Genomic DNA, 23761 nt, shown 5'->3' with positions numbered 1-23761 from the left:
GAGGCTGCAGGGACCCACCCGGCCGCGCGCCGCCCACCATCCCAGGTCTACCGCAGGGGAATCCCCCAGGCTTGCGAGCGCTTCCGAGGGCAGGAAAGCCTGTACTGCAGCCCCGCCGCCCTCTCCTGGCGCGTAGCCCTCTCCCCGAGCCCTCGGGCCACGCCGCCAGGCCCGCGATCCCAGGGCGGCCCAGGGGGTTCGGCACAGCCCGATAACGCGCCGCGCCGAAGCCTGCAGCACCCCGCGGTCGCCGTCTCTCTTGCACTGGTCAGGACGAATAGAGCCTGACAAAACCTGAGTTAATTGGCCGAGCGAATGTCGTTGGCGTCAGGAGAGCACGTCCGGAGAAGCCAAGGGAAATGTGGAGCAGGAGCAGCCAAAGTGGCCCATCGGCTTTCGAGCAGGGTTTGCGCGTCGCGGTCGCAAAGCCCCTGTGAGTGCGGGTACCGCGGCACAAGCGCTGCCCTGGAGCTCCAGGAAGCGGCGGCGGGCTCGGCGTTCGCGGTCCAGGAGAAACCACCGCGGGGTGTTGGGAACATTTTGTTAAAAAGCCGGGAAGCTCAGGGCCGGTGTGGCCTCCGTTCTGGCCTGAGAACCCGGACTTTGGGCAGCTTCTTTTCCTTGCCTTTGGGTCTCCGGCTTTCTCAGCTCTGTGAGGTCCCATGGGTCTCCTGCCCTGGCAGGTTCCTTCAGCTGGAGAAAGTGGGGGTGTCATGGCTGGATGAGGTTGCGGTAAGCATTAGAGGGCTATCAGCAGCACCTTATCGCAGCGGAGCCTTCGATAGCTCAGTTGGTAGAGCGGAGGACTGTAGTGGATGGAGCGTGGTAATCCTTAGGTCGCTGGTTCGATTCCGGCTCGAAGGACTTCGTCTGTAATTTTTAACCTCAACTTAATTCAATTATCCCATAAGGGGAAAGGCTTGGAGGCCTCCTATGACTTAGCATTCGTACTGCCGTCAGTCCATAGGGCACACCGTAGTATGTAGTATACGGTAACGCTCTTTCTGCGTTCAATGTACATGTGATAACGTGTTTTAGAATGTTTTCTGCTTAAGCACACGATTATATGCTTGATTTTTAGAATCTTGCACATGGATGCCACTGTATTGTACTCTGCTAAATAAATGTCCTGAACTGTGGTTGATCCGCTGGTCAGTGAACAGTGCAGTGAACCTGTAAGGCAAAGGGAAGGAATTAAGTGGCAGACGGGGGATTAGCTCAAATGGTAGAGCGCTCGCTTAGCATGCGAGAGGTAGCGGGATCGATGCCCGCATCCTCCACTCAGCTTTTTGCGTCCGTCACACTAGAGAACACAAAACGGGAGGGATTCCCGGCGCAGTGGGCTATGTTTTAGAGACACAAGACTGTTAAGCAATAAGGAGTTTCGCACGATGTCTTTTTATTTCGCAGTTGAGTCCCAGTTTCTGCCACTTTATCTTTCCCGCCTCCCGGCAGGCAGGCCGTTAACCGTCTTCCGGAAGACGCTGCTAGAACCCTCCGGCCGCTCCTGCCCGCCATCGTCCCCGAACGACACTCACTCAGGTACCCACTAACGTGCGAGGAACCCTGAGAGCTGACCAATGGTAGCGAGCTTTACTGGGCGGGTCGCCAGCTGCAGCCGCGGCCAATAGGCGAGAGACTTCTTGTTTCCTGGCAGAGCGGGGTCCCGGCACCGCGGCGCTCGGGTTTTTTTGGGGGCCCGGGTGGAGGGCCCGGGTGCCGGGGCCCAAGGTGCGGCCTCGCTAGCGGGAGAGGGAGCGGGATCACCGGCCCGGAGAGAGGTGAGGGGCTCTGCGCGGACTACGGGCCCCGCCAGCCCCGGCCCCGCCAGCCCCGGCCCCGCCCCCTTCTCTCAGCCCCTTGAGCCCGAGCCCCTCGAAGGCCACCCCGCACCCCCCTCCCGACCTGGCTTGCGCGGTCCCGACCCCGCCCAGCTCCGTGGCCTCACCTCTGACTCCTAGGCCCTCCCTGCCTAACCCCCTGCCGCGGGAGTCCGTCTCGACCCCTTCCATGCCTCCCAGTCCCACCCTGCCCAGGGCAAGCCCGCTCGGTGTGACGGTTCCCCGCGAGTCGAGGGTAGAGAAGCCAGCCTCCTGCCCCCGAGTGGGACTCTAGCAGCCCACCTCTTTTAGGGGTGCTGAGAACACCCATTACTCATCCACAGCTACTAGGGTAGCTTTCTCAGGGTGCAGTGCTTACGGGGCGGAGGGGGATGGAAACAGACCCATGCCCTGGCTGGAAGGGAGCTCCAGTCGCTAGGTGAGCCCAGTAGCCTTTGGCTTGGCAGAGGCACCACTGTTATAGTTTTTCTCCATACTAGGCATAAGGTAGGAACAAAAAAGGAAGAACCAGCCCTTCCAGGGCTCAGGGGAGCAACACCAGAATGTCCGCTCAGTACTTGTGAGGACAGAGGCTGGAGAGAGGACTACCCATTTACACTCAGAACCTCGATACCTCTCTCTGCTCTGTGCTGGAGAGTGCAGAGCCAGAGATCCAGAACGGCCCATCTCTAAAGGTGGCCATGTATGGTGGTGAGTGTATCTTGGCTAGGTTTGGAAAATCTGACCTCTCTGATTATATTCTCTAATCTTTGGGCTGCAAAGCAGCTGAGAGTTTAGTGTTTTTCAACATAGTTAAGCCACTGAGTTTTATTTGGGAACAGCCAAGCTAAAGTAAAATGGGGTCCCTTTAGGTCATTTACAACCCTTAGTGTTGGGGTACAGAATGCTGCTTTCTCTTGGCCTTTGCTGGAAGACCACTTCTGTGTTTTCTAAGAGGGAGAGAGCCTTTTGTTTCATAGGGCACTCCCTAAGAATAGCTCTTATTTATCAAGAGATACCCAGAAAACTCTTCGATTTGTCTTCCCTTTCCTCCTTAACCTAACCCTTGTTTTCCCCCAGCTCTCAGGGCCAGAGCGGGGCAGGAGGATGCTTTCCCAGCCCCACCATGGAGCTGCGCTGTGGGGGATTGCTGTTCAGTTCTCGCTTTGATTCAGGGAATCTAGCCCACGTGGAGAAGGTGGAATCTTTGTCCAGTGATGGGGAAGGGGTAGGAGGTGGGGCGTCAGCCCTGACCAGTGGCATTGCCTCTTCCCCTGACTATGAATTCAACGTGTGGACCCGACCAGACTGTGCTGAAACGGAATTTGAGAATGGGAACAGGTATATGGAACGAAATGGAGGGTGGAAAAAGGCTCCAAACCCATGCTTTAGTTAGCCCTCTGACTTATCTGTTCATACCCAGCATGCTCCCTGTCCTTTTCTGACCCATCGTCCCTCCTTTCTCCTTGCCAAATAGCCCTTTCCCAGTTTGGCTGGCTCCAGCTCTCCCACAGACCATATCTCCAACCCTTCCACACGAAATGACCTCTCTCTTACTCTGGTCCTCAGGTCATGGTTCTACTTCAGCGTCCGGGGAGGAATGCCAGGAAAACTCATCAAGATCAACATTATGAACATGAACAAGCAGAGCAAGCTGTATTCCCAGGGCATGGCCCCCTTTGTGCGCACACTGCCCACCCGGCCACGCTGGGAACGCGTTCGAGACCGGCCCACCTTTGAGGTAAGTTCTCCATGAGGAGGAAAGAAAGACTTGGGTGCTAAAAGTAGAGAGGAAAGTAAAGCGTTTTTTTTTCCTTGATACAAGTATGAAGCAGGTGGGACAACAGGTTTAAGTATCAGCTTTTTCTCCAGTGTTAGCTAGAGTCTAAGATGAGCCCCTGCCTCAGGAAGCCTAGAAGGAGCCACTTTTCATATAGAAAGTGTCAGAGGGAGGGAAGTTGGTAAAGGTGTTAAGGGTGTGAGGTCAGTTCCTGGTGGTCCCAGTAGGAGCTCAGTTCTGACAATGGCATGTTGCCCCTCCCTCTTCCTCCTCTGCTCTTCAGATGACAGAGACGCAGTTTGTGTTATCCTTTGTTCATCGTTTCGTGGAGGGCCGTGGGGCCACCACCTTCTTCGCCTTCTGCTACCCCTTCTCCTACAGTGACTGCCAGGAACTGCTAAACCAGCTAGACCAGCGCTTTCCGGAGAACCACCCTACCCATAGCAGGTGCCAGCCCCATTCTTACTCCTGCCACACAGTCCTGGATCAAACAGCACCTCCACTACTTCTGGAATTTGCTCTTAGAGCTCTGAACCAAACTTTCATCCGTCTTTTTTCTGTACAGAATGTACAGACAGGACTTTGAGTACCTTTCAAAACTATGTTTCTGTATGACCCTGATCTCAGCATATCGACACCTGCCCTCCACTCTTTCACCTGCCCAGTTCAGACCTCTTACTAGCCCAGCTCCCATTAATTATCCAGAGTTTAGCCAGCATTATGTGACTCAGTATACCTTTTTTATCTGCCCCCACGGAGAACAACTCGGACTACATTAAGTAATCTATTCTAGGAAGCCACAAACTGGGGAAAAACAAGTTCACCCTGTCCTGTACTCTTCATTCTGGCAATGTAAACCCACTCAAATCCTTAGCCTCATTTAACATTGTGAGGGACTATAAGGCCCCAAAGGTTAGGGTGAAGGACCAGATTTTACAGATCCTGGGCTGGTGACAAGGCCTACCTCTTACTAGGACTTTAGGGACTTCTCCTGGCTTAATTTTTTTTTTTCCCTGTAGCCCCCTGGATACCATCTATTACCATCGGGAGCTCCTTTGCTATTCTCTGGATGGACTTCGTGTAGATCTGCTGACGATCACTTCCTGCCATGGGCTTCGAGAAGATCGAGAGCCCCGTCTAGAGCAGCTATTTCCTGATACCAGCACCCCTCGACCATTTCGTTTCGCAGGCAAGAGGGTGAGTGGAAATAGCATAAAGGTAGTTCTTTGGCTTTTCTCTAGCACCAGGTACTGTTTATAGCTAAAGACTATGTTATCTCTAGGCATCTTGGACATGGCCTCCGCCCACAGCGTGTGGCAAGGGTGAGGGCCCCTGCTCCACTTGCAGATTCAGCCAGCTGGAAATCCAGCGGCTATTCCTGCCTCATCCATGACACCCCCCATATACTGTCAAAGTAGAACTACAGGGTAACTGACTTAATGTCTGCTCTCCTCTCTACCTCAGATATTCTTCTTAAGCAGTAGAGTACACCCAGGGGAGACTCCATCTAGCTTTGTCTTCAATGGCTTTCTGGACTTCATCCTCCGACCTGATGATCCCCGGGCCCAAACCCTCCGTCGCCTCTTCGTCTTTAAGCTGATTCCCATGTTGAACCCCGATGGTGTGGTCCGGGGACACTACCGGTAAGTGGCTTCCCCAGCCTGTCTGGACTGTTCCCATTTCCCCTCATGCCCTGCATCTCAGTGAAATTCTGTCAGCCTTCTGGCTTCTCCTGTGTTCCCAGTCCTCTTGCACCCTAATAAAGGCAAGCCCATCTCATCTTCCTGAGAAAGCATGAGATCATATCTAGTGGCACTCCCAGAAAGGAACCAAACTAGGATGACTGCAGGCCCATCTGGGTGGAGGCAGCTACCCTGAGGAAGCTCCTTAGGGTTCTATGGTAAGGGTGACAGCAGATCAAAGAGAGGCCCTGTCTTCAATTCTTTCTTTCCTAACATAGCTTCAGCCTCTCATTTGATAAGTCAGTCTCCTACGGTCTCCTTTTCATCTACACTAGTGTCTCCTTTCACTGGCCCAGTCCTCTAGAACCTGCTTCAGTCCTTGTTTTCGTACAGCACAGACTCACGTGGAGTGAATCTGAACCGTCAGTACCTGAAGCCTGATGCCATCCTGCACCCGGCCATCTATGGGGCCAAAGCTGTGCTTCTCTACCACCATGTGCACTCTCGTCTGAACTCCCAGAGTTCCTCTGAGCACCAGCCCAGTCCCTGTCTCCCTCCTGATGCTCCTGTTTCTGACCTGGAGAAAGCCAACAATCTCCAAAATGAAGCTCAGTGTGGGCACTCAGCTGACAGGCATAACGCTGAAGCCTGGAAACAAACAGAGCCAGCAGAACAGAAGCTCAACAGTGTGTGGATTATGCCACAACAGTCTGCGGGGCTTGAAGAGCCAGCCCCTGATACCATCCCCCCCAAAGAGAGTGGCGTTGCTTACTATGTGGACCTGCATGGACATGCTTCCAAAAGGGGCTGCTTCATGTACGGAAACAGCTTTAGTGATGAGAGCACCCAGGTGGGAGTCCTAAGAATGTCATGTGAGTGTGAGAAGTGTTGCAGGTTAGGAGATGGGGTTAGGCCATGAACAGAAGGAAGATAGCCTTAGGTAGCCTTCTGGAAGGAAGGCCTGTGTAGACTACCTCTGAAAAAGCTTTGAAGGGCCAAGAAGAGATGGCACAGGGGGATAATGTCTCAATCGTTACATCATGACCTTTTATTAAGGAAAGCTAACTGCATTATAGTCTGCTAGAGTCTGGGAATCCAGAGAAGGAAAATTTTGCATTGTTGGAGGGAGGAAGCTAAAAGCTTAAAAAAAAAAGAATTGCTTCCCAACACCTAGAAGTAATGTCAAACTGAGAATTCAGGCAGCACTGATTACTGTTAATGGTTGTGATGGTATCTGCTGTGTATTAAGTCACATGGTCGCATACTTGCTACCTCTTCCTTGCACCTTGTCCCTTCTGTCTCTCCTTCTGAGTTGACTTTTCTTCCCCAAACAGGTGGAAAACATGCTATATCCAAAGCTCATCTCCTTGAATTCAGCCCACTTCGACTTCCAGGGCTGCAATTTCTCAGAGAAGAATATGTATGCCCGAGACCGTAGAGATGGCCAGTCTAAAGAGGGAAGCGGCCGTGTTGCAATCTACAAAGCCTCAGGGATAATCCACAGGTTGGGTGGAAGCTGAGATATAGTTGATGAAATAGCTTCCCTAAAGAAAACACCGTAGCTGGGTGTGGTGGTGCATGCTTGTAATCCCAGCTACTGAGGAGGCTGAGGCAGGAGAATCGCTTGAACCTGGGAGGCAGAGGTTGTGGCGAGCCGAGATCGCGCCATTGCACTCCAGCCTGGGCAACAAGAGCGAAACTCCGTCTCAAAAAAAAAAACAAAAAACAACACCCAGTTCAGGGTGTTTGAGAGGGAGGGAACCACCTTAGTCTTCTTAAAAGAGAACCTTACAATTAGCATTATTGTGTTTAGTCTAGGACTCTACCTTGGGGGGACTCTCTGGGTATATGGTACAGTACAAAGGTCAGCTGCTAGTTGCTATGGATTATTAGCACTTTCATTTGTGTTCACTTTTTTCCAAGTGATTGCCTCCTTAGACCACCTAAGTTGTCCTCTATGGTTCTGTCCTGATACCTGTTCAGGCGGGACACTGATAAAGGTCTTTATGTCTTAGCTACACACTTGAATGCAACTACAACACTGGACGCTCAGTAAACAGCATCCCTGCTGCCTGCCATGACAATGGGCGTGCCAGCCCCCCTCCCCCGCCGGCTTTCCCCTCCAGATACACTGTGGAACTATTTGAGCAGGTATGAATACGTGGTGTAAGTGGGAAAAGGGAGAAACCTTATAGTCTGGAAAGGCCTTCACTCTTAGTGCCTGACTCTAAGGTCCTTTGAAGAGATATTCATCACTATGGCCGTCTCACCACTATGATTATTTTCCTCAGTTAACAGGAGCATAACTACGACTGTAATAGTATTGAAAGGATGAACAGGCACTATATCTGACCCCACATCACAGAGAATCCCCTAGCACCTCTGAGTCAGATTCTTTGCCTCTGGGCTTGTCTTTCTCATTCTATTGGATTTATTAGTTTCTGGGCTCAAAAGCAACCTGACTGTAGTGGTCTTAATGATTCCTATTATCCTAATAGAAAGAGCTGGCCAGGTGCGGTGACTCATGCCTATAATCCCAGCACTTTGGGAGGCCAAGGCAGGCGGATCACCTGAGGTCAGGAGTTCAAGACCAGCCTGGCTAATATGGTGAAACCCCATCTCTACTAAAAATACAAAAATTAACTGGGCATGGTGGCACATGCCTATAGTCCCAGCTGCTTGGGAGGCTGAGGCAGGAGAATCACTTGAACCCGGGAGGCAGAGGTTGCAGTCAGCCGAGATCACACGCCACTGTACTACAGCCTGGGCAATAGATCAAGATGCCGTCTCAAAAAAAAAAAAAAAGTAGATCTGTAGGTTACAGAAGGGATTCAAACCCCTTTCCTGCTAGGAGAATTCCTTCATGGCACCAGCCAGAAAGAAAGGACACACCTTGCCCCTCATAATGGAAGAGGGCCCCCAAATTGGCGGTAGTTTAGGGAACAGCTCCAAATCCGTTTGCAATAAACAGCCTGGGCACAAAGGTTAGGGCATCCAATGAGCAAATTATAGGTCTGGCCCCTCCTTCCCTTCCACTGTGCTGTGTACCCACCCCAAGGTAGCAGCCTGGATGGGAGGACCAGCATGCTGAGCCAAACTGGACTACCCCACAGGTGGGACGAGCTATGGCCATTGCAGCCCTGGACATGGCGGAATGTAATCCGTGGCCCCGAATTGTACTGTCAGAGCACAGCAGCCTTACTAATCTACGGGCCTGGATGCTGAAACATGTACGCAACAGCCGAGGCCTAAGCAGCACTCTGAATGTGGGTGTCAACAAGAAGAGGGGCCTTCGAACTCCACCCAAAAGTCACAAGTAAGGCCAGCAAAATAGGAGGGAGAAAGGGTAGGACAGTGGGACAGGGCTCTAGAGCTAGGAGTTCCAAGGGATTTATATTCCTTCCATCCTCCTCAAAGTGCCAAATGGCAAATATCTTCAGGGTAAATTAAAATTAGTCAGATTAGTTTATTCTTTTAGAATGGGATCCTCTTCCCTTTTATTCTGAGCTACATACACCTAAGAGATCTGAGTATCAGGTGTGGGATTCACTGCTGCAGAGCCCTGTACAAAATCAAATATAATTGCAGTGGGGCAGGCCTCAGCTTCCAAGGGTTGTGAATGACTGACTGAAGGGAGTTCAAGGGTCAGTGCCAAGGCAGTAGGGGTGAAATTCATTGGGAGATAAAGCTGCTCAGGGATGGCCCTTAAGACGTTTTGAGATTAGCTGGTATTCCCCAGGTTAGATACTTCATCCACGGATATGAATTCCTCACTTCTTCCTTGGGATGGGTCCCTGTGCCTTTTTACCCCAGAGGTGAAGCTTTACTGAGCAGCAGATCCTAGGGAAAGCCTTAGGACACAACCTTCCTGGCCCAGGGTTAACTGGCATCTGCTTCTTTGCAGTGGGTTGCCTGTCTCCTGCTCCGAAAACACCTTGAGTCGGGCACGAAGTTTTAGCACCGGCACAAGTGCCGGTGGTAGCAGCAGCAGCCAACAAAATTCTCCACAGATGAAGAATTCCCCCAGCTTTCCTTTTCATGGCAGTCGGCCTGCAGGGCTGCCAGGCCTGGGCTCTAGTACCCAAAAGGTCACCCACCGGGTGCTGGGCCCCGTCAGAGGTAAGCCAGTCTGGGAGCCCCTGCAACATGTGTTCGGTTGTCTGGGGCATTGCTGGGGGAAGTAAGAGCTTGAAGATATACTGTTGGCCCAGGACCAAGGGGTGAATCAATAAAATTAGTTTGTAGCAGAACCTGTGGCCTCTCCTACGACCTTGGTGTTCCCCTGCGGCATGATTCCAGAGCGGTATTGTGTGTGGCCAGAGGGGGAAGTCTGGGTATCTGGGCTTCAGTGCATGCTAGGAGCCAGGGAAGTTTCCAAGGATGAAACACTAGCTGAAGCAGTGCCAAACAGGACATGGAGCCTCCACGTCACAGACAATGTCAGTCTGTCTTCATGGGGGCAGTTAAGGGAATGTCCTCAGAATCCAAACTGCAGCACTGTAGAATGATGGGGAATCTTATCTGTGGTCTTTATGGGCTGAAATTTTTCCTGGCTTCAGAGCTCATTAAGAAAGTGATACCGGGCTGGGTGCAGTGGCTCATGCTTATAATCCCAGCACTATGGGAGGCTGAGGCAGACAGATCACTTGAGGCCAGGAGTTCAAGAACAGCCTGGCCAACATGGCGAAACCCTGCCTCTATTAAAAATACAAAAATCAGCCAGGCATGGCGGTGCACACCTGTAATCCCAGCTATTCAGGTAACTGAGGCAGGAGAATCGCTTGAACCCAGGAGGCGGAAGTTGCAGTGAGCCAAGATCGTGCCACTGCACTCCAGCCTGGGCAACAGAGCAAGACTCTGCCTCAAAAAAAGAAAAGAAAGTGATATCAGAAGGATTCTAACTCTTCCAAAGAAAAATGGAACAACTGCAGACAATTTCTTTTCTAGGTATAAAATGCAGCAGTCTAGCTCTTTCCAGCAGTGAGCACAGTTGCTTAACTGTGCATTAGTAACCCCCGGGTTTTGCCTGATGAGACCCTGCTGATAAGATTCTGGGTCAAAATTATATACCAGAAACAGATAGGCCTTTAGGGAAAAAGAAGAGAAAATTAACGGGAGTAACCTGGATTGCGGAGGGGGAGAGATTGTTATAGTGCCACTTCTGGAAGTACGCTAAACCACAAATCAATACTGTACTGGCCTCTGCACTACAGAAGTCTTGCCCAGAGTATGGAGGCTTGTCAGCTGGGGCTAAGAGCTTTGCTGGTCTTCCAGCATACTCATCCTTGTTAGCTTTTCCCAGCTTGCACCCTAGCTGTTGGTACAGACCAGATATGTGCTGTGTCAGTGGCTGTGTAAATCTGACTGCTAGCGAGAGAAGCCATGGAGGAGAGGGCAATGGTCCTTACCAGCTGTGACCATTGAGATATTCTATCCCTGACAGGCAACTTGATTATCTGCTTCCAGGCCCCATTGTTTGAGAGTCTATCTTCATCAGGAAAGGACACTTGTGCACTGTGTTTGAAAAATAATAATAATGCCTTATGTTTACATAGCATTTAACAGTGAACAAGATAATATCATATATATAAATTTCATTTAATCCTCACAAAGACGCTATGGGATGGATGGTGTTTCCATTTTTCCAACAAGTAAACTGAGGCTATTTAAGAGTGGTTTCTCCAAGATTGCACAGCTGTTCCAACTTGTATCTTCTCATGCTCCAGTGTGCCTAGTTTCCCATGGTAAATCTGCTTAAAGTTTTTCTTCTATTTCTTTTCCTTTCTTTCTTTTTTTGAGACAGAGTTTCACTCTTTCACCCAGGCCGGAGTGAAGTGGTGTGATCTCAGCTCACTGCAACCTTCCACCTCCTGGATTCAAGCGATTCCCCTGCCTTAGCCTCCCGAGTAGCTGGGATTACAGGTGCATGCCACCACACCCAGCTAATTTTTTTTTTTTTTTTTTTTTTTTTTTTTTGAGACCGAGTCTTGCTCTGTTGCCCAGGCTGGAGTGCAGTGGTGCGATCTTGGCTCACTGCAACCTCTGCCTCCCAGGTTCAAGTGATTTTCCTGCCTCAGCCTCCGGAATAGCTGGGACTACAGGCGAACGCCACCACGTCTGGCTAATTTTTGTACTTTTAGTAGAGATGGGGTTTCACCACGTTGGTCAGGCTGGTCTTGAACTCCTGACCCTCGTGATCGCCTGCCTCGGCCCCCCAAAGTGTTGGAATTACAGGTGTGAGCCACTGTGCCCGGCCAATTTTTGTATTTTTAGTAGAGACGGGTTTCACTATGTTGGCCAGGCTGGTCCTGAGCTCTTGACCTCAGGTGATCCACCAGCCTCATCCTCCCAAAGTGCTAGGATTACAGGCGTGAGCCATTGCGCCCAACCTCATTCTTTTTTGGTCAGCCTCTTCTAGCTCTTAACTCATAGTTCCTGGGAATTCCTTCATCAGCATCCTAAGTTCTCCTTTCCTGACTACAAAGGGAAATAGTAAAGAGCCTTTTCTAGGTTGTCACTGGAATATTCTAGGCCCCTGTTTTTTTTTTTTTTATTTGAGATAGAGTTTCGCTCTTGTTACCTAGGCTGGAGTGCAATGGTGCAATCTCGGCTCACTGCAGCCTCTGCCTCCTGGGTCCAAGCGATTCTCCTGCCTCAGCCTCCCAAGTAGCTGGGATTACAGGCACCCGCCACCACGCCCAACTAATTTTTTGTATTTTTAGTAGAGACAAGATTTCACTATGTTAGCTAGGCTGGTCTTGAACTCCTGACCTCAGGCGGATCCACCCGCCTCAGCTTCCCAAAGTGCTGGGACTACAGGCATGAACCACTGTGCCCGTCTAGGCTTTTTTTTTTTTTTTTTTGAGACGGAATTTCACTCTTGTTGCCCAGGCTGGAGTGCAATGGCATGATCTTGGCTCACCACAACCACCTCCTCCCAAGTTCAAGTGATTATCCTGCTTCAGCCTCCCAATTAGCTGGGATTACAGGGATGCACCACCACACCCGCTAATTTTTTTTGTATTTTTAGTAGAGACGGGGTTTCTCCATGTTGGTCAGGCTGGTCTTGAACTCCCGACCTCAGGCAATCCACCCGCCTCAGCCTCCCAAAGTGCTGGGATTACAGGCATGAGCCATGGCGTCCGGCTAGGCACTTTTTAATCACTATTTTATTGACATCCTCCCTGCCCCGCTTCCAATGCACAACACTGCATTGAGCCCCCTGAGGTGAAGGACATGTATTCTATTTCTCTGTTACTTCCTCCTACCAATAGAAAATCTGCACAGTCAGTACTAAGTAATTCCTGGTTGATTGACTTGAAACTTAATAGGGGAAACAGGACAGTAAATACAACATGAGAGCGCACACACACTGTAAACATCCTGAGGGTTTGGGGAACTACTGTGGTAGATAAACACAAGAGTAATTAGCCAAAGAATGTTCAGTTAAGAAATAATTTGAAAAATAGGTAGGACATAGTTTGACAGAAACATTCCCAAAGTGAGAAATGACAGCCAGGAGCAGGAACAGAGCTGGTGGGTGGAGAGGACAAAAAGCTTGTGTACCTAGGTGGGTATGCAAAAGGCCAAGCCCGTCACCAAGGATATTAGGTGAAGAGAGCAGTAGCTGAAATGTCTTGAGAACAAGGATTATGAGCTTAACTGAGACAATGGCAACAACTGTGTGTTTCTACAAATGGGAATAAACGTAAGACTGTGTAAGACACTGTCTGTGAACTGTACATATTGGACAGGAAACGGGGTGAGATGACCAGAGCCAATACCAGCATCTGGAAAAGAGAGATAAGTATTAGAAAGGGGGGCAGGATTCAGTGATGGTAGAAGACAGAGGAACTAAGAGGGCTTTAAGGCTACTTTTTCCACTGCAAACAAAAGCTTCAGGAAGTGTCTCCTAACACATCTACTTATGCCCTTAGCATCTAGTCCTCTGCCTGCCACTTAGTAAGTGAACAGCAAGTATTTGTTGAATGAATAAAAAGCAAGAAGTTGGGAACCAAATGAATGCTTGTCTCGGCCAGGCGCGGTTGGCTCACGCCTGTAATCCCAGCACTTTGGGAGGCCAAGGCGGGCAGATCACGAGGTCAGGAGATCGAGACCGTCCTGGCTAACATGGTGAAACCCCATCTCTACTAAAAATACAAAAAATTAGCCAGGTGGTGGTGGGTGCCTGTAGTCCCAGCTACTCGGGAGGCTGAGGCAGGAGAATGGCGTGAACCCAGGAGGCGGAGCTGGCAGTGAGCCGAGATCACGCTACTGCACTCCAGCCTGGGTGACAGAGCGAGACTCCGTCTCAAAAAAAAAAAAAAAAGAATGCTTGTCTCACCTTTCTACCCCTCAGAGGGCATAAATCAGGTCTGTGATTGTCCCGGGGATTCACTAAGATCTGGAGTGCTAGGGACGGTTCCAAAGATGTTCAGGGAGGATGACACACAGGACCTTGGCACAAGTCAAGTAACTGCTGCTGTAAACAGTGAGACCTTAGAACACCCATTCTGACTCATTCAAGGGGAGATCAGTCTCCCCTCAGACCTCTTAGACCTTTGCCCAGTACTATCCTACCACCCCCAAAATGGAACATCTGGCTGGTTGCCATAAGATACCATTTCATAACCTCTGGAAGCAGAGCTGATCACATCACTCTTGCACTCTTGCTTGTTCTTTCTCACTTGCTTTTACCCTTTCCTGGGGTAGGGTGAAGGTTTGTCCCTTAATATGGTTTCAGCATGCCTGTGTGTGTAGATATTTCTCAAATTATCTAAACTATTTCCTCTATCAAGTTCATGATTTCTGCCTCCTGTGCACTGTCAGCTGGACATCATCCTGACATCCATTTTAATCACAGAATTACTTGGCTCTGGGCCCTAGACTATCTCTGTCATTGGTGGTAGCTAATGTTTTAGGTTATTTGACTATGGCCACGAGTCTTGACTTCTGTTATCCTATTGGCAACCTGTGCCAACTCTCACTAGCCCCCTAACATCTGGTTGTTTTTGACTCTTTTTGAGACAGTCTCGCTCTGTCACCCAGGCTGGAGTGCAGTGGCATGATCACAGCTCACTCCAACCTTCGTGTCCCTGGCTCAAGTGATCCTCCAGCCTCAGCCTCCCTAGTAGCTGGGCCTACAGGTGCACACCACCACACCTGGCTAATTTTTGTATTTCTTTTTTTAGTAGAGATGGGGTTTCGCCAAGTTGCCCAGCCTAGTCTCAAGCTCCCGGACTCAAGTGATCCAGCCGCCTCAGCCTCCCAAGGCACATGAGCCACCGTGCCTGGCGTTTTTGACTCCTGACCACCATCTTAACCTATAATTGGTACCCAGCATATCTCCTCATAATAGAGTAGCTTCCATCCTGAGATCTCTCCCTTTCTTCTTTATTCATACAAGTATCGATTTTTTTTTTCCATTCAATTTTTTTTTTTTCCATTTTGGTTTGGAACCTTTTTTTTTTTTTTTTTTTGAGACAGAGTCTCACTCTGTCGCCCAGGCTGGAGTGCAGTGGCCGATCTCGGCTCACTGCAATCTCCGCTTCCCGAGTTCAGGTGATTCTCCTGCCTCAGCCTCTGGAGTAGCTGGGATTACAGGCGCTCACCACCACGCCTGGCTAATTTTTTGTATTTTTAGTAGAAACGGGGTTTCTCCACGTTGGTCAGGCTGGTCTCGAACTCCCAAACTCAGGTGATCCGCCTGCCTCAGCCTCCCAAAGTGGTGGGATTACAGGTGTGAGCCACCGTGCCTGACCTGGTTTGGACCTTTCAAAAGTATTCTTGTCACTGCCTGCTAATTCCCAGTGTGGCTGGGAAGATGAAGTTACTGTCACTTCTTAAGTTAGAGGATTTTCATATCCAACACGTTTATTAATGGTCAGTTGGCATGCTGGCACCTCTGGTGAATTCAGTTCTATGAAAAGTTAATAGCCCATCAGTTTGAGAGCATTTGGCACCTGCTGTTCCTCTGTGATGAGGAAGGACACGCCAAAGCTGCAAGCCTCCCTACCCCATCCATTTACCATCTGTCCCCCTGGGCCCCACCCTTCAGAACTTGTAGTAATAAGTCTCGAGACATGAGTGGACCAGAGACAGCTGCCCCAAAGGATATAACTGTATGCCTTTAGACTCCCACAGATGATTGATCCAGCTCATGGTGTCTGCTGTTCAAGTAAACAAAACATTGATTAAGGTCTCTGGTTTTTCAGGCAGCATTTTACAGGCACTGGGATATATAGTGTTGGAGGCAACAAAGTCCCTACTCCCAAGAAACTCAAGTTCCAGTTAGAAAAAATATTAGCTTATGTTTATTGAGTAGTATGTGCCTTTAAGTACTTTACACATACTAACTTAATTAAACAGAAACCATAAACTACTAGCCACACAAACAAAGGATGAAGGTAATGAGGAGAGAACAATTAATGTTGCCTGTAATGGTCAAGTAAGCTTCAAGTAAGAGAGGTAACATTTGAGATGGGACATGAAAGATGGTCATGGTTTCACTAGAAAAGGAAACAGTTCCAGAGGAACCACACACAACTAGTAGCCATGGGGTGTATAGCAGAGGGTATGAAGGATCAAATCAGCATCCTACTAGGGATGTGCAGACTGGAACTATAGTGGGCAAGGCTTTGAATGTGTAGTGTTCAAAAGTTTAGACTTCATCCTTTAGATCTTCAAGCCCAGTGCAATGGCTCACACCTGTAATCCCAGCACTTTGGGAACTGAAGCAGGAGGATCGCTTGAGCCCATGAGTTCCAGACCACCCTGGGCAACATGGTGAGACTCCATCTCCACAAAAAATTTAAAAATTAGCTGGGCTTGGTGGCGTGTGCCTGTTGTCCCAGCTACTTGGGATGCAGGAGGTCAAGTTTGCAGTGAGCCATGTTCATGCCACTGCACTACAGCCTAGGTGACAGAGTGAGACCCTGTCTCCAAAAAAAAAAAAAAAAAAAGAAAAAAAAAAACCTTAGGTGAATGCAGAGATAGAATTGTAGGATTTGATTACACAAATGCAAATCTAAGAGAGGAGCAGTAGAAAGATGAAACAAGGTTTCTAGCAGTTGGGTTTTGCACGAAGACAGGAAGAATGAAAGAAAGGGAGAGAATGAGTTTTGTTTTGTCAAGGGGACTTTCTTGGGAAAAAAATCTCCAGTGGACAATTAGAGCTGGATTTCAGGAGAAAAGGGCTACAGAGTGATTTGGGAGTTTAAGAGTAAGTAGAGCAGGAGAGGCCCAAGGACAGAATGGTGGGGAAGACTTGACATTTAAGGGGCAGGAAGAACAGCTGGAAGAGAAGCAATCAGTGGTAAGAGGGGAACCAAGGAAAGCTGTGTTAGCCAAGCTCAGTAACTTCTTTGCCAAAAGAATAAACTGGCCAGGTGCGGTGGCTCATACCTGTAATCCCAACACTTTGGGAGGCGGAGGTGGGTGGATCTCTTGAGCCTAGGAGCTCAAGACCAGCCTGGGCAACATGGCAAAACCCCGTCTCTACTAAAAATACAAAATTTAGGCTGGGTGCGGTGGCTCACACCTATCTGTAATCCCAGCACTGTGGGAAGCCAAGGCGGGTGGATCAGAAGGTCAGGGGTTCGAGACCACCCTGACCAACATGGTGAAACCCTGTCTCTACTAAAAATACAAAAATTAGCCAGGCATGGTGGCATGCGCCTGTAATCCCAGCTACTCTGGAGGCTGAGGCAGGAGAATCGCTTGAACCCGGGAGGCGGAGGTTGCAGTGAACCAAGATCGCACCACCACACTCCAGCCTGGGCGACAAAGCGAGACTCTGTCTCAAAAACAAAACAAAACAAAAAATTAGCTGAGCATGGTGGCGGGCACCTATAGTGCCAGCTGCTCAGGAGGCTAGGTGGGAGGATCACCTGAGCCTAGGAGGCTGAGGCTCGGTGAGCCATGATCGTGCCATTGTGCACTTCTTCAGCCTGGATGACAGAGTGGAAACCTTTAAAAAAAAAAAAACTAGCAGGATGAAGGCTGGTGGAGAATGGATAACTGTAATAAATAGTAGGTCTTTCTGCACATCTTATATTAATAGTTACTTCAGGAGAGGGATGTGGGTCTGATGACAAGCTTGAAAACTGGCATCTTTTGACCACGGAAGCCAGCAGGTCAGTGAAGGCTGCCTCATAGTGCCCCACTTATTTGCCCTTTTATCTGCTTGTATCTCTTCCACTCAGAGCCCCGAAGCCAGGACAGGAGACGGCGGCAGCAGCCCCTGAACCATCGTCCTGCAGGCAGCCTCGCTCCATCCCCAGCTCCTACTAGTTCTGGCCCAGCCTCCTCACACAAGCTGGGCTCCTGTCTACTGCCTGATTCGTTCAACATACCAGGTCTGTACCTGCTGCCACTGAAATCTGGGTTTGCCAGCCTCCTCCATGGCCAGGCCAGGTTCTTTAAGCCTAGTTGGGAGACCAGGGGCATCACTTATCCTCTTGGTATCCTAAACCTCTAACACTGGTGCCTTTGTATAGGAAGCTGGAATTTATTAATGTGTCTGTATAATAAAACAATAGTTAACATTTACTGAACATTTACTATGTGCCAGGCACTGCTCTGCACACTTAATCTCATTTTATCAGTTGAGGAACCTGAAGACTTTGTCTACCTGCAAAATGCTACTTATACAAATTCCCTGACTCCAGGAGCTGGGCAACACTAGACAAAACAGGAGAATGAAAAAAGCATGACGGGACTTTCTCCTGTCAACACTGCTAAATGCTGTGTGTAGCCGTATCATTCACACAAAGCCATCTCTTCTCCTTTAAATTATAGACCCAGCTATATAAAGAAAGGGATGGGAATGATTTTAAGACTCTAGTCCAACATGTTCTACCTCATTCAAAGACCCCCTACTCCCAACCTGTCAACTCTCCTCAATGGGTAGCACTGAACCCACCAGTCCTGGGTAGAGCTGACTTGATCCTCAAATGCTAAACATATGATTGCGGTAGTATAAACTGACACAGGAGTTAAGCTTGGGTGCGTTCCGATTCTAGCCTGGAGTTGCTGCTCCACCCCTTGGACCACCAGACTAGAGCCTCAACCAGGGGTGATTTTGCTGCCAGGTGACATCAGGCAACATCTGGAGACATTTTTGGTTGTTACACTGAGGAGTAGGGAGATGAGGAAACAGCATAAATTGTTTAGAGGCTAGGGATGCTGCAAAACATCCTACAATGCACAAGACTACTCCCCACGATAAAGAATTATCCAACCCAAATTGTCAACGTGCCAAGGTTAAGAAACCCTGATCCTTTGGAAGTTACCTCCTCTTCTCTGTGACCCCTACCCTGATCAGTTTCCTCTGTTCCCTAGGGAGCAGTTGCTCACTCTTGTCCTCTGGAGACAAACCAGAGGCTGTCATGGTAATCGGGAAAGGTCTGCTAGGGACTGGAGCTCGGATGCCCTGCATCAAGACTCGATTGCAGGTAATATTTTTGGGTCTCCAGCATAGCTACTCTGGCAGAACCCAGCAAGGCACTGTTCCTCTGGGTAGTGGGAGGGAAAATGCTCAGCACTGCTTCACTGCATCTACCCTTGGCCACATCAGAGAGCTTCTCTGGTGCCTGAGTGCCTGTCTGTCCAGTCCCCTTCCTGCCTTCCACCATCCCCATCAGCCAGGTCATTTGCTTGCTTTCAACCTGTGTCCCTGCCAGATATACCCCAACCTTAGCCTGCTAGCTTTGGCTTTCCCTGCCCCTGCCCTTAGCTTCTCCTCTCTTTCTGCCCAGACCTGTCCGAGGAGAGTTTCCGCCAGGAGGGGTCCCGGATTCCCCAGGTAACACATTTGGTTGCTGCTGCTAGGAACAGCCCTGCCACCAACTCCGATTCAGTCCAGATCCCCATGCTAGGTAAAGCTGAGTATAGGCAGAGGCTGACTGGATGGGTGAAGTGTACACTGCTCTGGCAGGGGCTAAAGCATAGAGGGCTCTGAGAGAGGTCTACCAACCCTCCACTATCTTTCTACACAGTGTTTCTCTACTCACCCAGACCTTAGTCATGGTGTAGCCATGGCGGTTAAATGCTGGATCCGTTTGCCACCCCTAGTTATAGACTTGGAGTGCATAGTCATGGACTGAATCCAGGACTTCTCTGGCTATTATCTTGCCTCACCCTCTCAGCTAGAATTCAATGTCCCAGTACCTCTACTGATCCCTATACTACAACACTCTTATGCATGGAAACTCTAGAAGCAAACTAAAAGCAAAAAACTCATGGAAGAATCCAGCCTCTTAGCGCAAACCCTGTCCACACAGGCTAGGCCCAGGTTGGGCCAGGGCTCACCGCCGACTCGCAGAGGGATGAAAGGCTCTTCAGGCCCCACATCCCCTACCCCCCGGACCAGGGAGAGCAGTGAGCTGGAGCCGGGATCCTGCTCTGCTACACCAGGGTGAGCACTTGGGTCCAGTCCCTCACACCACCCCTCACTTCTGTCCCCTCATTCCCATTTCTGTCATTCAGAATAATTTTCTGCTTCCCTACTCCTTTTGAGCACAAAGACTAAATGTACTTTCATTAAGAATCTAGTCCCTGATTTTTTTTTCCCCCACCATGGCCAAGTCTTCAATCCAAAGCAAAAGAAAACAACTTTTAGTCAGGGCCTAAGGTCTAGGAGCTGGCTGGTTCCAGCGTCAAACCACTGTGCAGTAACCAACTTGTCCATCCTTACCCATCTTCATCTCGCTCCACTTCTTTCACTTCCCAGCCCCTGGTTAGCAGAACAGAAGAGGAGCAGAGTTTTCACAGCCCTGATTCCTCTCTCTTTTCTGTTGCAGGCTGCCTCAGGCCAGGCCCCCACGGCCCCGCTCTGCCCCTGCCTTTTCTCCTATATCCTGTAGTCTATCTGACTCCCCATCCTGGAATTGTTACAGCAGGGGTCCCTTGGGCCAACCTGAGGTTTGTTTTGTCCCTAAATCTCCCCCACTGACTGTTTCTCCCCGGGTCTGATAATGCCTTTATGTTCAAGCCCAGGATATAGCCCCAAGATGGGGTAACAGTGGGAAATATGCTAGTTCCCCTCCAGGCCGCTGATTCCATGTGACAGCCGTTAAGTCCTTGGAATGCCAGCCACGCTGTCCAAGGCATTACAGAGTATCACCTTGAGACAGAACAAAACAGGGACCTGCCACCCCTTCCCTCCCTCCGCAGCACAAGATTTTGGGACCACAAAAAAAAGTCTATATTTTTATATTGGGGGGAGGGAGTAGAAAAGCAAGCCCCTATACTGGGCCCTATTCAGTGGCAGCTTCTTGTTCCATAGGATTAAGGAAGACTCTGAGGAAATAAAAGTTGTTTGGAAAAATCCAGGTGTAGTTGCTTTGTATGTTGTGATGGGTAGAAGGGATGAAGTGAAGTGTGAAGGCCCCTCATACCCTCCATCTTGCCTCAGACTATGTCCTGGAACCCTAGAAAAGAGGGGGAAAGACCTGAGGTAAGGAAAATGCTGCAGCTTTCCTCTGGGGAATCCTTCAGGAAGTAACGCCCATCCATGTTCCCTTTATACTTGTGACCCACACTTAAGGCTGGCTCCAAAGCCCCCCCTTCCTTCTCTATAGTTTGGGTCAGCAGCCAACCCCTGGCCTCAGAACATGGAAACAGAATTCTACATCTGTCACCCCCCTCACCAAAAAAAATCTGCCCAAATAAGGCCTAAACAACCTGGGGAAAATGAGGGCTATTTAAGAGCCCAAATCCTCATACTTGGATGGTACCCTCGGTACCTTCGTTCCTACCGGTGTCAGTGCCTCCTTACAACTATACTCCCAACTTGGGTATCTACCTACTGGGGACTGTGAGGGTTAGGCAACCCACTCCCATTCTAGCAGGGAACAGGTTACGGGGAGAGGACAGCGCGCTCTCTACTCTGTGCAGATAAAGGGGCCCAGTTCTGGACTGTATCATGCTTGGCCCGACACTTTCTGATTGTAAGTTTCGAACCCTGCTAGCCCTGGCGCGGCCTCGCCACTCAGCTCTGGGGACTGGGCGCTACAGCCCCGGGCCGTTACCTGGGGCGGAGAAAGCGCCACTTTCATTCCTGCTTCTTGGGATTGTTGACGGCCACGTAGTGATAGAGAACGACAAGCAAGAAGAGCGACACGCCCAGCATGTTGGCGAAGATGGCGAGCTGCACGTCCGTGATCATCCTGCGGAGAAGAGAGGGGCTGAGCTGCGGGCTGGCGCACTCCTCGCCCTCGCAAGAACCCGTCCTCGCCCCACGGGCCGGCCACGGCCACGGCGGGGCTGGCCCGTGGGACGGCCCCTGCGTGCCTCTGACCTGACCAGTCCGGCTCGGCTCCGACGCCACCAGCGAACAAGCCCGAAGTCAGAGACCTGGACCGGAACTTCGTAGCGCCAGCTCAGGCCCGAACAAGCCGCTTCCGGCGGGGGGCGCGGTCGGGACGGCCTCTCTAGCCCCGCCGTCTCGTCGGCTCCGCGCGGCGCGCTACGGCCGCGGCTGGGGCGGGGCCTCGGGCGCGGCTGCGGTGGGAGGTCCAGCCGTAGGGGGTGGGGCGGGGCTGCGGACGCGCGCCTGGGCCCGGCACCGCACAGCTGGCTGCAGCTGGCGTGGCTCGGGACGCGGCTAGCGAAGCCGTGGTGGCCGCCTCCCCGGGGCCGAGGAGTGGGCTGGGGCGAGGGTGCAGCGGCGGGGCCGGCGGGATACTCCAACCCCCTTCCGGCCCCGGCCCTCAGTACTGCTGCCCACCCTTCGCTTCCCGGCCCGGCCCAACCAGGTGCTTCCTTTGGGTCCTGCCCTCAGTGCCCTCTCCCTGGCCCGGACGGCGGGGACAGGGGTGGGAGGCGTTGTAGAATGGGGACAGGGCTGGTGCTGCCGGGTGCTCCTTTCTCCGGCGCCATCCTTTGTGACCCACATGCAACCAAGTAGAACCATCCTGCCTTTTGTGATCTGACCAGGTTCTGTCTTAGCCGGGCGCCCTCCCTCCACCCTACCCCCCGGAGGTGGGCGTCGGAAATAGGGCGGACCCTCCCGGAATCAAAACCCAAACCGTAGGACTTCGGCCAAGTGGGAAATCACCCCCCGGATGTGGGGGAGGGAGAAGGGGAGGAATGGAGAAGAGGAGGAAGGACTGGGACAAGCAAGAGGGGTCCTGGGTTCAGGACAGATTAGGTCGCCGAAGAGAACGAAGAGCGGTGGCTGCGGGTACCCGAGGGTCTCTGGCGAGGGGAGAGGCACCCTGGAACTCTCCAAGCCTCTGCCCAGCCAGAGCTTTCTCCCCCCTCACTCCATGCTTTCTCTCAGCTTCACCATAAAAGGGAACGGCACTGAGCCAGGCCGGGGCCGGGGGCTGGGCTGTTGCTCTGGAGCTGTCAGGGGTAATGGAAGCCAGTTGCTTTGCGGTAGAGGGGGGCCAGGGCTCAGGGGAGGCCTCTGCTTGTCGGAGCCAAAGAAAACTCTACAGGAGATGCTATGGGCTTGGGACAGGGGACCAGTTTCCCGCCTGTGTGCACTGAGCTGGGGATGCACTATCCCAAAGTGGCCTTCCCTGGCCTGGGACCATCAACAGTTTGTCACCCAGGGCTTCAGCCCCGTGGCTCCTAAACATAATCCCTGCCTTTAGTAGTCTGTAGTTCCCGTGGCCTCCCCCCACCTCACCACCAGCCCCCACTCAATATTTCCCAGAAGCTTGATATTTAGAAAGCCGAGTCCCCTCCACATAACACTGGTGAAACCCCAGACAGGTACTCCCTTATGCATCCCTCAGTAAGCGGTCTGTTTCCAGCTCCTCTCTGGGAGAGTAAGGGTCTAGGTCTTAAGGATTACACATCATTATGCTTCATGTCTCCTGGAAATTTGAAGCAGATCCAAGTCCAACCAAACACTTAGGTCTACTGTTGAATCAGAACTAGCCCTCCCTTTTAAAAATAAGCTCTACCTTTAGGCCAGCCCTGGAAGTTAAACTTTCTAGACTGAAAATGACAGGAAAGCAAGCCTTGGAAGTGCTTAAAACCAATTGACCCAGGTGCATAGTATCCTAGACTAGCAGAGCCGAAAGGGGCCTTCAAAATCATCTTATGAAGAAAGAAACTGGCCAGGCATGGTGGCTCATACCTGTAATCCTGACATTTTGGGAAGCCAAGGCGGGAGGATCACCTGAGGTCAGGAGTTCGAGACCAGCCTGGCCAATATAGTGAAACCCCGTCTCTACTAAAAATACAAAACTTAGCTGGTGGTGCATGCCTGTAATCCCAGCTACTCAGGAGGCTGAGGCAGGAGACTTGCATGAACCCAGGAGGCGGAGGTTGCAGTGAGCCAAGATTGTACATTGCACTCCAGCCTGGGCAACAGAGAGAGACCCTGTCTCAGGAAAAAAAAAAAAAAAAAATGGAAGGAAACTGAGGCCCAGAGGGTAAAATTTCACCGTTTCTAGAAACTGGTGAAAGAGCAGTGTCACCTCTTCCTCCTACCTCCACTCCATGTTCCAGGTCAAACTGTG

The 23761-nt window shown here is 50.8% G+C and overlaps 2 protein-coding genes and 2 non-coding genes across 16 annotated transcripts; 3 read left to right on the top strand and 1 right to left on the bottom strand.

Annotated features, from left to right (window-relative positions):
• The first annotated feature begins 44 nt into the window (after nt 1-44).
• Nucleotides 45-20610, top strand: AGBL5 (AGBL carboxypeptidase 5). Of its 13 annotated transcripts, XR_010148994.1 has the most exons (17): nt 46-433; nt 1456-1542; nt 2901-3161; nt 3390-3561; nt 3884-4047; nt 4620-4797; nt 5065-5243; nt 5676-6132; nt 6617-6786; nt 7298-7433; nt 8396-8598; nt 9187-9401; nt 17486-17638; nt 18624-18736; nt 19040-19086; nt 19565-19698; nt 20084-20610. XR_010148994.1 is itself a non-coding variant. In XM_016943019.3 (16 exons), the coding sequence occupies exons 1-16, from the start codon at nt 360-362 to the stop codon at nt 20253-20255; spliced, it is 2868 nt and encodes a 955-aa protein (XP_016798508.2). In that variant the 5' UTR covers nt 45-359; the 3' UTR covers nt 20256-20610.
• On the top strand, nt 776-864 carry TRNAY-GUA (transfer RNA tyrosine (anticodon GUA)). The gene is given in 2 exon segments: nt 776-812; nt 829-864. It is a non-coding gene; the product is annotated as a tRNA-Tyr (tRNA).
• TRNAA-AGC (transfer RNA alanine (anticodon AGC)) lies at nt 1208-1280 on the top strand. The gene has a single exon. It is a non-coding gene; the product is annotated as a tRNA-Ala (tRNA).
• OST4 (oligosaccharyltransferase complex subunit 4, non-catalytic) lies at nt 20480-21764 on the bottom strand. Its single transcript, XM_016948222.3, has 3 exons — nt 21583-21764; nt 21314-21451; nt 20480-20713 (listed from the first exon to the last, which is right to left on the bottom strand). Exon 2 carries the CDS (start codon nt 21448-21450, stop codon nt 21337-21339), a length of 114 nt encoding a protein of 37 aa, XP_016803711.1. The 5' UTR covers nt 21451; nt 21583-21764; the 3' UTR covers nt 20480-20713; nt 21314-21336.
• Nucleotides 21765-23761: the final 1997 nt, after the last annotated feature.

The sequence above is a fragment of the Pan troglodytes genome, chromosome 12 (assembly GCF_028858775.2).
Source record: "Pan troglodytes isolate AG18354 chromosome 12, NHGRI_mPanTro3-v2.0_pri, whole genome shotgun sequence".
Taxonomy (NCBI): domain Eukaryota; kingdom Metazoa; phylum Chordata; class Mammalia; order Primates; family Hominidae; genus Pan; species Pan troglodytes.
The sequence above is the reverse complement of the archived record's forward strand: the minus strand, read 5'-3'. Positions and strand labels throughout refer to the sequence as shown.